The sequence below is a fragment of the Melanerpes formicivorus genome, unplaced genomic scaffold, assembly GCF_026170545.1.
Source record: "Melanerpes formicivorus ecotype bairdi unplaced genomic scaffold, bMelFor1.0.p_v2 SCAF_5, whole genome shotgun sequence".
Classification (NCBI taxonomy): Eukaryota; Metazoa; Chordata; class Aves; order Piciformes; family Picidae; genus Melanerpes; species Melanerpes formicivorus.
This window is the reverse complement of record NW_027142357.1, coordinates 13,205,490-13,220,082: the sequence shown is the minus strand read 5'-3', so window position 1 is coordinate 13,220,082 and position 14,593 is coordinate 13,205,490. Positions and strand designations below refer to the sequence as shown.

Here is a 14,593-nt window from a genome sequence, read left to right as displayed (position 1 = left end):
CAGGATTGAACAAATATGCCTGCCTCACACTCAAATTCAGCTCAAGAGCAGGGTCAAGCTGACATATTTTCCTTATGAAATCTGCTTGAAAAGGCTTTGTGAAGATCATTTAGGAAGAACACCCTTGAAAACCAATACTGAAGTTAAAGAATACATTCATTTTGAGCTATGACTTATTTTAATTTGGGGGGGAAATTTCAATGCAGATGTTGTAAAATGGCAACAGCATTGCACTCTTGATGCTCCAAATCCGCAATGGGAAAAGAAGTGAAAAAAGTCTACTTGAAGCTCTGGCTAAAGAATGCAAAGCAGTAAAAATCAGAGAGGTTAAGTGTATATGAAGAATTAGAGAAGAGACACAAAGTGTTTTCACATTGCTGAAAGCAAAAATTAGCCTACTATACTCATGGGGTGTATTTTACAGTTTGTTCTTTTCAAGCTGAAACTGAGATTAAAGAGGAATTTAGTGTTCAGTCAAGACCACACTGTAGCTAACGTATTCAAATAATTCTAAATTGCCTTCAGCAGATTTATCTATTTCACATATTTCAATGGTGCCAAAAGCTGAAATTTATGTAGAAAGAAAATTCATGAGAAGTGAGCAGATGTCAAGAAGTGAGGCAGATCAAAAATACACTTTAACTTATGACCTAAGATTCAAGCTCACTTACACATAGCTACAAAAGGACGCAAGTGTTATCACTATGCTTTTGTCTTGCCACATTTCTTTACTGTGAAAGCTGCTGTGCCTGCAAAGATCATGGAGCAGATCCTCCTGGAGTCACTACTCGCTCAAAAGAATAGTGAAGAGGTGATTGGGAACAGTCAGCATGGCTTTGCCAAGGGCAAATCCTGCCTGACCAACCTGGTGGCCTTCTATGAGCAGGTGACAAAATTAATAGATGAGGGGCAAGCAACTGATGTCATTTACCTGGACCTGAGCAAAGCCTTCGACACTGTCCCGCACCACATCCTGGTCTCCAAACTGGTGACACATGGGTTTGATGGGTGGACCACTAGATGGATAAGGAACTGGCTTGATGGCCGCACCCAAAGAGTGGCTGTCAATGGCTCCATGTCCCAGTGGAGGCCAGTGACAAGCGGAGTCCCTCAGGGATCAGTCCTGGGACCTGTCTTATTCAACATCTTTGTCAGTGACATGGACAGTGGCATTGAGTGCACCCTCAGCAAGTTTGCTGATGACACCAAGCTGTGTGGTGCAGCAGACACGCTGGAGGGAAGGGAGGCCATCCAGAGGGACCTTGACAGGCTGGAGAGGTGGGCACAAGCCAACCTCATGAAGTTCAATAAGAGCAAGTGCAGGGTCCTGCATCTGGGTCGAGGCAATCCCAGGCACAAATCCAGGCTGGGCAGTGACTGGCTGGAAAGTAGCCCTGAGGAGAGAGACTTGGGGGTGCTGGTGGACAAAAAGCTCAACATGAGCTCTCAATGTGCACTTGCAGCCCGCAAAGCCAATCAGATCCTGGGCTGCATCAGGAGAAGTGTGGCTAGCAGGTCGAGGGAGGTGATCCTCCCCCTCTACTCAGCTCTAGTGAGACCCCACCTGGAGTACTGTGTCCAGTTCTGGAGCCCCTATTACAAGAGGGATGTGGAGGTGCTGGAACATGTCCAGAGAAGGGCCACAAGGATGATCAGAGGGCTGGAGCACCTCTCCTATGAGGACAGACTGAAGGAGTTGGGGCTGTTCAGTCTGCAGAAGAGAAGGCTCCCAGGTGACCTAATTGTGGCCTTCCAGTATCTGAAGGGGGCCTACAGGAAGGCTGGGGAAGGACTTCTCAGGATCTCAGGTAGTGATAGGACTAGGGGGAATGGAATGAAGCCGGAGGTGGGGAGATTCAGGCTAGATGTGAGGAGGAGGTTCTTCACCATGAGAGTGGTGAAACCCTGGAATGGGTTGTCCAGGGAGGTGGTCGAGGCCCCGTCCCTGGGGGTGTTTAAGAGCAGGCTGGATGAGGCTCTGTCCAGGCTGATCTAGTGTGGGGTGTCCCTGCCCGTGGCAGGGGGGTTGGAACTAGATGATCCTTGTGGTCCCTTCCAACCCTGAATGAAACTATGAAACTAAGAAGAGTTACAGAATGAAACTATCTGCTTTGAAAAAAAAAAATCCAATAAACAAAAGACACAACCAAAACCCAAAAAACCCCACCAGAATACGTATTCTTTCATTAAATATTGATCTAAGGCTGCAAATAGATCTGTAGGCATGAAACTCAGACGTGTAACAAACATACACTTACACAACTTATGTTTTGAAAAAGGTAATTTCTCTGCTTCATACCTACAGGGATTAACCTTGGTGATGACTACAAGTAAAGCTCCATACATTTATAGTACTAGTCCTAAACCTGCTTTGGTCATGCTCAACACAGGATTATTTCTAATTTATTTTAAAATATGCTGATCAACTCCATTTAACTTTAACAAAGCAAGAGATAGCTTAGAGTAAAGCTAAGTATTTTAACAAAAATCAGAAGAGACTTTTGAGCATCCTGCGGAATGAAAGGCTGTGAAACAGCAAAGCAGTACGCATTGCTGTGAACCAGTAGGAAGCCATGGAACAAAACACAGAAAGGGTTGAAAGGGACCATAAAAATCATCTAATTCCAACCCCTTTGCCATGGGCAGGGACACCTCCTACTAGACCAGGTTGTTCAAGGCCAATTCCAACCTGGTTTTAAACACTTGAGGGTTGCAGCCTCCACAGCTTCTCCCAGCAGCCTCTTCCAGTGTCTCACCACCCTCAAGGGGAAGAATTTCCTCCTAACATCTAATTTAAATCCAGATTCTTTCAGCTTGAAGCCATTACCCCTTGTCCTGTCACTACATGCTTCCCTTCCTCTCAACTAGGCTACTGCTTTTTTTTTGCCAAATCTTGTTTTCTCATGATCTTTAGTTCTGGTCTTTTCCATTGTGAATATCCACCAATGAAGCTTATTCTCACAGACAACCAAAAGCAAACCTCTTAATTTCATAAAACTCCAGAAATTAATTCTGTTACGCTGTGTTACTTAGACACACCAAGGACATTACTGCTATCTATAGACTTGAGAATATTAGAGGTTATTTTTGAATAACCTTTAAAAAGTTTGCCCCTTAAAATTTAGGGAAAGTATGTCAAATCTGCAGGGCATGTTTCCACAGCAGAGCCTGAAGTCAACCAAGCTGCATGTTTTTAAAAGAGATTGTAACTATTAGATGCATTCACGCCAACCACATATATATTCATGTAAAATTTAGAGTATATTTTTGTGTTACATTAGCATCTTGTAGGAAGAAGGGAAACAAACTCTTTCTTCAGAAGATGTCTGCCAAAAGAGAAAAGTAACACACAGTATTTATAACATGTACATAAATTCATTAAATAACACTGCAGATGAAAAACTGAAAGCATTCTTAGCTAGCAGGGACCGGAATGGACTAGCTTGAGGCACAGATGTGTTGAGACATTTTAACAAGGTAGAGTGGGATTGGTCATAACGTCACACAGATTTGTTGTAGCAAGCATAAGAACTATACTTTATTCCACTTCCAGAGGACAAAAATCAGTACAACCTCTTCCTCTAGCCCTCCTAACTCCTATCCCCAAACATGTAAAATACTGTATTAAACAATAAAAAGGCAAGCAAAAGACAGTCAGGATAGGTTTTTAAGTCTGTTTCATGTTTGGTATTTTTATAATAGCTTTGATATAACTTAGTTCCTTCTATATTCATTAAGATCTATTTCCAGCTTGAAACTTTTCTTCTAATATCTTGTCCTTGGATAGTAGGATCATCCCTTCTCTGCCAAATAAATTAAGTAATCTGTTTCACTTCCCTGGAATACTTTGTTCCTGTTCCACATTTCATTCAAGAGCCTTATGTACATGATGAAACAAGACTTCACTAACAGAAGTAAAAGGAAATAATTTTAAAGCAGCAGAACATTTATTAGATATGTTTATTATAAATGACAGTTTAAACAGATATTAGAATTGCAAAAAGCTCTCTACCATCTCCTACTACTAAATTCTTTAAATTTTACTCTGAAACTGATTTATGATTTAAGAACTGTGGACTTCAGTTTTCTTCATTAGAAATCAGATAAAATCTGATCTGTATTACATAATATTTTTGAGAACAGGGCACATAAATGCTCAGAAGTGAACATTGAAGGAGATGAACAGCAAGCCCAGCACATTACTAACATGCAGATTATGGATACCAAAGTCAGGGAAAAAAAAAAAAACAACAAAACATATGCCAAAAGCAGAAAAAGCCTTGAAAAATAGCTCTGAGTTTCTGCACTCCATTGGACTGCAAACAACCATCAACCCCACTTATTACTGATTCAAATAATTTCTTCCTTTGTTGTAGTCAACCATATAATCTCCTCTTCCTTCTTATATATCTACTCTCATTTTCTGCATGTCCTTAAAAATGAATGAGGAGGAAAACTAAGAAACAGTTTGTGCACTATGAATCACCTCAAATCTTGCACCCTAAACCCCCTAGCTATTAGAGGAATATTTTTCTTCCCTGTTTGTAGCCTCACCTTGTTTATCAGCTTCTGATTCTAGTTCCTGCCTTAGGCACAGGAAGAAGAATTTCTACAATTGTTTGAAGGAGAAATGGCATTCATAGGTTAACCAGTTTCCTCTCTGCTCCCAGAACTTCTATAGCAACCAATACAGTTTGCATCTGCAAATGGCTGCTGCACACTTACATCCCATATGATTGCATCACTGTGACAAGGGTTGCTGGTAAAAAAGGAAAATATTAAAAAAAGGAAAGGTAATTCAGAAAAAGCTAGTGTGACCCCAGGAAGGCTGACAGAGCACAGACAATCAGTGTGAGGTCAAGCTTTATCACATGAAATGAAAGAGAGCGCTGCTGTACATTGCACAGTGCTGCACAGGTATCACCCTGCATGCTGAGCAGACTTGCTCCTCCTCTGGAGCAGCTTCCCAAACGCATCTCTGCATCTTGATCCAGGCAAGCTGGGAGAACAAGCTGCACATTACAGCTGCATATTCAACCCGCTGAAGAATAGCAACCAGAAAAAAGCGCAAGAGAAGGTACAGATGTCAGGAAAGCTTTGTCAGACACCCTAAAGGGCTTACCAACTAATTAATTTGTGTTCTCACTCCCAACCAGGCAGCAATGGGACTAAACGTAGGAAAAGACAACATGCCTCCACTGGAAACCACACACTCTTCCTGAAAGAAAAGCCAGCAGCAACAGCAATACACCTATGACCAACTGTCCTCTGAACTGAGGGTATGAGGGTCTTAGCACTTATCATGGACCAATGCTGGCAAAGCCTCTGCGTATCTCACTTAAACACACTGTCATCATCATTTAGCAGAACAAAAACCTAGTTAAAGCACTGCAATGTTAAATGCTGTTCCAGGAACTCTTAGGAAATTTAGTAGCCTGCAGTACTTACTCATGGTATTCACTGTTGGAAATCTGTTGATAATATTTACTGCTTTAAGATAAAAATCTGTGGATGGTAGAGGATGCAGCTAATTTAAATGGGCAACAACTATGAGGAAACTATATTAAAAAAGTGTTTAAACCTAGTAAATTGTGCAAGTAATTACATAAAAAGGCAAAATTGTTTCATTTGATTATTTTAATTTATGTTGATGGTTCTAAAATAACTCATTGCTCAAGAGATTCTGTTCTACAAAAAGTTGCATTTTACCCTCATCAGCTACTCTTGAAAAGGACACAGCAGAACTGATGAGATGCAAAGAAAGAAAAATAAAATGAGGACAACAACAAAAATGCCAGAAGAAAATAGAAACAGAAGATACGACACTCTCCCACCCTGCTCCCCCCAAGTCTAGAATAAGCGAGGCATACAACTGATAGGAGAAACAATAGTACCCAGAACTAGAGCCTAAAGCTACTTATCCTTCATGAAAAGTAATGTATCAACATACAGGGATATTTAAAGAGCATTTCAAGCTGGTGGTGGTGAACATCTTTTCTTCAGGTAGAAAATGCTTTTAGTATAGCTGTAATTTCTCAGATAAACAGGGACTGCTTTGTAAAGTGAAACTGTGATTTATTTTTTTATGTGAAATTATTGGGAGGAACCAGTAACTGGTATTTTCCAAGACATCTTGTCAACATTTTTGTTCATACCTTACACATACATAAATCACACACCACGAGTAACCATGCCAGAGCATTGACACCAATACAAAGCATTCTCAGACTTGAAGGAACTAGGTGATTCAACATTTATTAGAATCAGAGTAGTAATGCTTTCAAAGAGTACCAAACACCTTGCATTTTTCTTTCAGCCTAGCCCTACACTGAGATAAACAGAAGAACTACTAACTTAATAAATCAAGAGGTTTTTTCTAAAAATTTGAGAGGAAAAACATGAAAATATATTGGCTTCTGAAAGCTGTATCTACGTTACCGTGCCTAGACATAAGTTTAACCCAAATCAAACACAGTAAAACCAATTGCTGTTTGGTTCTGATACCACCTGAGCACACTAAGCCTTGTCATATATCACTAATGGGAAAAAGAAACCAAATTCCACATGTTGCAACTAAGAATTTTCCCCCCAAAAGTTTCCATTTCAAAGTGAGTAACAGCTTCTAAGCAAGAACATTTAATGAAACATGTGTTAGAGCAGTGAGGGGAAACCACAGAAGGACATGAAGTACCACCTAAGGTTCTGGCACTGGCCATAACTAAGTGCAAGAAATGTACTAGATCCCCTACACATCAGGCTTCTCACTATTGTGACAAAGAATTTCACAGGGAAACAGTCTCCATCAACCACCTGAAAAATAACAATGGAAACAGGATGTGATGAGGATATTAAGATATTTTCACAGAAGTTTCCAAAACAGGTTTGTCACAGTGGTGTCCATTTAAAATTAAGTAGAATATCCATTGTGACACTTCCCTTTTTTGTGCACTTGTTTTAAACCAGGAAATATTTGAAAGTGAGCTACAATAAATATGATAATCCTGTAACCTTCCTTTAACAACATAGCACAAACAGACAAGAAAACAAATGAAACAAAACCAAACCAAACAAAACCAAACCAAACCCAAAACACACAACCCACACTGCAGTCTTCTAAATACCTAATCTAGAGATTGGAGACCCAATCAGCAAACAAGAGAAAATTGTTAATTGTGGTGTAAAAATCCACAACAAAAAAAACATCAGAAGGCTTGTCTACAATTTCTTCCCCTCCTAGCATACACTCCATTCCAGTTTCAAACAAAATCACTTGTGCATAGAAATACAAAGATTGGTTTCAAAAATATTCATTAGCACTTCCCTTCTTCCAAAGCAGTTCCAACTGTTTCTTTAGGTGTAGAAACTATTTTGCTGGCACACTTTTCTTCTGAAGACCCTTAATGTTTTAGCTACATTTCTTGTCCTTACCAGATCGGAAGCGCTCATCCCTCGAGTTGGTAGAACGGGATTTCTGCTGTTTAGACACAGCAGTGGTAGCTTGTGAAGAGCCTGGGACTCTGTTATCTGCTTGCAGGGATGGATCCACACCTGAAACACAGTTTTATTTCAGTACAAAATAAGGTTTGCAAATACAGTATCTGCTTCCCATGTCTAGGTTGTTTTACCATCTTTGTCATAAACTACAAATGGAAAAAAAACTCTAAAAGCTATTGTAGACTCCAAGAAACCAGAGTAAGTTGTGCATTCCCTAGAAAAGGAAGTACAGAACACAGTGCTATAGGGTGTGGAAAACTTATCCCATTCCAATTGAATACTAGGCTCAAGTACCCAAAAAGAAGAGAAAAAAGGAAATAAACTGGTATCATTGCTATATGGAATCACAAAACAGCCCAGGTTGGAAAAGGCCGTGAAAGATCCTCTGGTCCAACCATTTGGCTGGAGCAGATAGGGTGTGTATCCTTTGGAAGGAGCAGAAATATTTCTCAGAGAATGGAAAAATTCCAAAATTACTGCAGTCTTAAAGCCAGTTTTCTAAGCTAGCTGACTATGCCTTTCTGTTCAGCATGGCTAACAGAATATTAACTAAAAGGAGATGCAGTCAATGCCCATAAATATCTTGAGGGCTGGCATCAAGAGGATAGAGCCAAACCCCTTTCAGTGGTGCCCAGTGACAGGACAAGGGACAACATGCATGAACTGCAACACAGGAGGTTCCATCCCAACAGGAGGGAAAAATTCTTTACTTTTAGGGTGAGAGAGCACTTGAACAAGCTGCCCAGAAAGGTTATGGAGTCTCTTTCCATGGAGATTTAAAACCCACCATGATGTGATCCTGCTTTAGTGGGGGGTCAGGAGGTGGGGGTCAGGAGGTGGGAGTTGGATTAGATGATCTCCAGAGGTCACTTCCAATTCCTACCATTGTATGATTCTGTAATATGCATGCATCATTCATCAAGTAATGAAAAATACTGAAGCAAAATTAACAGCCATGGCAGACACTATTCCCTATCTTCATCTCACAAATTAGATGACAGTCTTCTGTTTTAGAGATCACTTTTGAACATCTTCTCCCCTTTCATCTAAGCAGAATATGATTCTTTTTACAATGCTGTCCTGTTTTCCCTTTCTGAGAGCCTCCCCATTCTTTCTACCTTCCTTGTCCCCCACCTCAAGCTTTTCCTTGCACCTATTGCTGAAATTTTATCAGAACTAAAGTTCCCAGAGTATTGTAAAAGAGATGATGATGGATTTGCACTACAAGTAAGAGCATGAAACACCCTGATGGGATCATCTCTCACACTCAACTTGCATCTCAACTTCTCCAGAGGGAACTTCAGAAGAAGTACACTAACACAGGAAGGATGCAGTATCACCTACACACGTTCAGAGCAGAAGTCCCTCAGCCAATACCCAGCATGAACCCTCTATGCAGCACAACACATCAAATGAAAAGGAAGTGGGATTCTATGGTTGCTTTTCTTGCTCAGACAGAATCCAAGGAGTTGGCCAGGATATAGCTGCTAACACTGGATTTAAACCAAAGGGAAAACTATTAAAGGAGCTAGAAAAGTTGACTAGTATTCCTATCTGGAGATTTGTTGGTCATAAGCCCTTTGTCAAACTTCTTAGTTGTTAAACTAATTCTATTTGTCATTACTTCTGCAAGTATTATGAGGAGTTTTGCAATATAATTATTTGAGGCATCCATCCACCTTACACAACTCTGCTTGCACTGAGAAATAAACTCTTTCCTTTTGACCGTGCCTTGAAGCCAAAGTAAGTTCATTTTTTTTCAGGAATAACAACACAAAAAAGAAGGAACACCTTTTAATATTAATGGGGTTTAATGACCCAAAAGAAGGAAATCGATCAGTGACAGAGGAAGGTGGAAACCAAATCATAGCAAAATTTATGCAAAAAACCCAGTACCTTTTATTAGAACCAGTAACAGCTGGGACAAACTAGACAAGAAGAGAAAAAAGCTCCTTAATTTCAGGTATAATTCCTTTATCATACAATTCCTGCACATCTGTAGGTACCACTTTCACCAGACATACCAGCAATAGAACATTTCTCTGCTTACTAAACCTCAGTGGCAGATTCTCTTCATATTTCATGGCTCACAAGCAGTATTACCACTAATGAGAGGAATGGTGCTTTAAAATCTCAAACTGCTTTTATGAAGCTCTCACTGATAAAGATGATTCAGTGGAAAAATATCAGCTCTTGGGAACATACAAACAAGCAAAGGACACTGACAGAATAGTATTTCTGTTTTAGGCCTCAAATTGCTCCTTGAAGATCTGTGAAAGAACAAGCTGAAATCACTTGTCTTCATTAAAAAAAAATCCTGAAGAACCATGTGTTCAACAGAGACAAGCAATCTTTAAGACTATTTAAGCTGGCGAATACGTAAGCTAAGGCAGTGTTAGTAAGAGAAGTGAAAGATGTCTCACATTAAATCACCAGAAAAACATGGCTTCATTGATACCACTGGATCTAATGGTACTCAGAGGCAAGGTTTTGCTGCATTAAAGCATAGGTACAGGCTCAGGTTACTTCCTATTTTTGAAGTGCAACCTTTAGCATTGCTTTTAACAGAAAATAACCCATGGTTTGCTGCCATACAGGGGATTAGTATTGTTGTGGGATTTGCTTGGTTGGTTTTTAATCCTCAGTGTTAGAAATAGAATTCTGTTGATGGCAGTCAATTCAGGGATTTTTGTTCTCACTTGTTACACTATTACTCTGTGGAAAAAATAGGAAAGATGTTGTCTTGCTGGAAGGTGCCCAGAGAAGGGCAACAAAGTTGGTGAGGGGTTTGGAACACAAGTCCTATGAAGAGAAGCTGAGGGAGCTGGGGTTGATTAGCCTGGAGAAGGTGAGGCTCAGGGGAGACCTTATTGCTCTCTACAATTACCTGAAGGGAGGTTGTAGACAGGCCGATGATGGTCTCTTCTCCCAGGCAGCCAGCACCAGAACAAGAGGACACAGTCTCAAGCTGCACCAGGGGAAGTTTAGGCTCAAGGTGAGGAGAAAGTTCTTCCCAGAAAGAGTAATTGGCCATTGGAATGTGCTGCCCAGGGAGGTGGTGGAGTCACCATCATTGGAGGTGTTTAGGAGGAGACTTGATAGGGTGCTTGGTTGCATGGTTTAGTTGACTAGGTGGGTTGGATGATAGGTTGGCCACAATGATCTTGAAGGTCTCTTCCAGCCTGGTTTATTCTCCTCTATTCTATTCTAATACACTGAAGACATGCAAGTCTCTGAATTCAATGCACCACAGGAAAAATCCAGGAAAACACAGCAAGCTGATGTTAGCTCTCAAGAAAAGACATGCAAAACTTCATATATAATAGCTGCTTTTTTCCTCCAGTAACATAAGATGCTTGACCTAAACACCTTGCGGTTTGTAGGTCACACTTTATGCCAGATTTCACTCAGGTAAGCTTTCTCAAAACTAGGATCTGGATGAGTACTCATGATTGACAAACACATCATGGCCTGTAAATAACAGCTCTCAGAAGAAAATGAAAAATGAGTTTTTTCAGGTTTAGAAAGCAGAATATCTGGGTTACTATTTGCATTTCTCTACATTTTTTTTTCTTTTTATTTCTTATACTGTCACTGATTGATAAGCAGCAGTGGCAGTTGCAGTATGGTTAATGTACCAATATTTTTTTCCCCATGATAAATGCATAAAAGCAAAAATTTTAAACATAATTTGCCTGAGAGGTAGACATTTGGAACTTTTATGTGAAATCTGATGTCTGAAAAGACAATCAGAGGCAGCAGGTGTAAAATAGCAGATTTGAATTTGGCACTGATTGTTTCTTCTTGGACCAAAATTGTTCCTAACATATACCAAAACAAGACTTGAGATAAGGAACAGACCATCATGTGCTGTGGCTAATTACAGTCATTTAGCTGATGCAGAACAAGTCTGTATTACTGGATGACTCAGTGCAGATCCACTACTGAACTGCTGAAGCATGGCCTCAAGTCATCTCAGGATTAGATAGAAATCAAGCAACATATTTTTCATGTTTGCTTTTATCTCATTTCTTCTTTGACTTGGAAGTGTTCTTAAATCTTCAAGATTACCAAGTCCTAGCAAGTCCTTCTGACAAGCAACTTCTAAGTACTCAAGTACACTTTTAGCACCTTCAGGGGCGTCTAAAAATCACTAATGTTGTCCAAGACAGAATCTCTGAAATGCTGTTCTTTGCCTAGCAGAACTCTCTCAGGTTAGTTCTAGCTACCACACTCACAAAGTGGCAAAGACAGGGAAAAGACAGCTTACACAGATCTTTTAATCTTCAGAAATACAGGGCATTTGAGCCCTGATGACCCTAAGGTGTCTTGGCAAAGAAGTCGTCTACAAATCATAGAAAGACTCTGTCCCCATTCAAGTTGGAAAACCTACAGCAGACTCACAGAAGAGTCATCCTCTCCTCTCAGTTGAAGTAGTTTTTTTCCACAGTTGCTTTTGAACCCATGCCACCAGTTTTTCCTTCTTTGCAAGTACCACATCAACATGCAATCCTATCTCAAGTTCTCTAATTTCATACTTTGAAGTTGCAGCAATCAAAACCTTTCATTTCAAACAGCTTACCCATTACTCCTTTCTCTACTTTCACTAGGAATTCTACTGAGCATTTTCAATGCCCACTCTACATTTTGTTAGAAACCTTACCAATCAGAACTATACTATGAGCTAAAGTTTTGTAACACATCAAGTACAGCTATGTGTTGATGCACTGAGGAAGGCATCAGGTTTAATGGAATTCAAGTACTGAAGAACATTAGATAAGACTAACTGGTCAGCAGACTTTACGTCATAGACCAACAGAGAAAGGACAAGGCATATACTTGGAAAAGAAACGATGACCAAATCAGCTTTAGAAAGACACAAGCTATTGGTCACAAATATAAAATACTACCATCAATTAGTCTGCAAAAACTTGATAGATAATACAAAATTTAATGAATCCTATCAGGAATGGTACTGAGCAAAGGGTGTTACAAAAAAATCCTGTGATCAAATTGCTAATGATGAAAAAAATAAATAAATACTGGAGGCTCAAAGCCATGGGGACTTCCACACATTAATCTGGGCCATGCTGAGGCTGTATCAATTAACAGAATTCCAAGCTAGAATTAGGTTAATGGAACACATATGTCAGGAAACTGAAGTAAGTAGCTAGCTTAGGGCTTTAAGCAAACTTTGTCTTTTTGCCAGAGTATCATTCTGTGTGTTCAGAAGCAGAGAGCCTGCTCACTCACTCTGTAGTGTATTAAAGCTAGACTCCTGTCATCTTAATGCAAAGCCAGGCAGAAGTGGTAGTCAAATGGGGTAATCCAGTACTTCTTAGGAAATGTGTTATCCATTAAGAAGTACAAAGTAGAATCAGCTAATTTTCAACCACTCCTTAAAACATGGCTGAACAAGAGAAAAATTTAAGCACGTAGAAATCTACAGGGACCTAGGATTCTTAGTGGAGCCTAACTTCAGATCACAGACAAATTGACTGCTGAATTGCACTGCCACAGCCATCTCCTCAGGACATACTTTCTTGCAATTGCTGTTAATCTAGGTTACATGAATTTCAGTCTCTTGAATGAAACAGTCTTGAACACCAAGCTTGAAATAGCAGATTCAGTGCAGAAAATTCTTTTAAAAGTGACACTAACATTTTTTCATATTCCTTTTTTTTCTTCCAAAGCTAAAAGTCCTGTTGCTTCATTCACTGCTCCAGCTGAATGAGTTGCTGAATAAGCAGCTTACCTAAATAGGGTATTACAAAACACCTTTGGAAATAATACAGGTATCAGAGCATGTTTTGAGAGCAGATAACTGAATTTACAGTTTAACACCCCTGGAAACCCTGCACAGGAGCCAGTGTTGCTGGCAGAATATGACATGAAGGCAGTGGTATTCATGCAGACAAGGAGAACAAAGGTGCTTTATGCTGCACCCTAGCTTTAAAACTTATTTTAAAATTATGGAAGACAAAGTGCTGTACTTGGCTAAGGCACACTCGAGAGTTCAGAACTTGAAGAATTTGTGCAAACAGCCTTTCAGTTTAAGGGTGTGGAGGGGAAAATAATAATTTTAAAAGAAAAAAATCACTATCAAGAGAAAAGTAGAGAAAGTAAATCAACTATTATGAGAGATTAAACCAAGAGACAGAAATCCAAAGACATGAACTGTTAGCAGCAGAGTATTTCTTATAACTGTTAATCCTCAGCTAAAATTCATACACAGCCTGGTGTTGAAATCTTTAAGCTGAGTTTGAGGACAGGGTATTATGAACAAAACTGTCAGACAGTACCTTAGAGAAAAATGGTGTGAGGAGGAGAAGCTGTAGCGAATGAAGCTAGAGCTTGCAGCTGACTGTAATATTTAACCAAAAAATCCAAGCTGCTTCTATACAAGGAATGAGCCACTTTATAGAAGTAGGTTAGGTCCTGTGTAGCCTACAGAATACTATAAACTTGCTATGGGAAAAGCTACAGCCATTCTTAAAAGAAAAACAAACAAAACCCAAATGGAACCAAACCAACAAACAAACACAACCCCCCCCCAACTAAAACAAAAAAATACTCAACCCACCAAAAAAAGCCCAAACAGCTGCAAACTACAAACCAAAACATAAAACCCAACAACAAACCTGTGCTGAAAAAACCCATAATGAAACACCAGATCATATTCTAAGTGTTCAATGCAAAATACACACCATAAATCCTTTTATAAAATACCACAACTCAACAGTCAGGAGAACTAATGAGAATAAAACTTCTGACTATCCTGCTATGATAAGCCACAGGGGTCACTGCATCAAGATTTCAAAAGCAAAAGACCATCATCTAATTCCACAATTTGCATTAAGCTGGCTGGAGATGCTCATTCCTCCTTCAAATCAGTAACTTCTGTAGGTATCAGAACTAGAGGTGGACCAAAACCACAGCACTAATCTCTCTATTCTCTGATCAGAAAGCATAACACTAACACTGCAAAATAGTAACTCTAATTCTCTTTCTCTCATCTGTCTTGTTATTGGTTCCACTCATCTCAGCTGTCTTCTCATTTTCTCTTATCTCAGTCCCTCAAGCTAGGGAAGCACTAGCT

General features: G+C 39.7%; 1 protein-coding gene across 2 annotated transcripts in view; it reads right to left on the bottom strand.

The window, feature by feature from the left end:
* Positions 1–14,593, bottom strand: part of DIP2A (disco interacting protein 2 homolog A) — a 102,182-nt gene that overhangs the window by 54,446 nt on the left and 33,143 nt on the right. For both annotated transcript variants that reach the window (XM_068138240.1, XM_068138241.1), the window contains exon 3: positions 7,429–7,548. In XM_068138240.1, the coding sequence (XP_067994341.1) occupies positions 7,429–7,548 (120 nt within the window). The remainder of the gene's footprint in view (positions 1–7,428; positions 7,549–14,593) is intronic.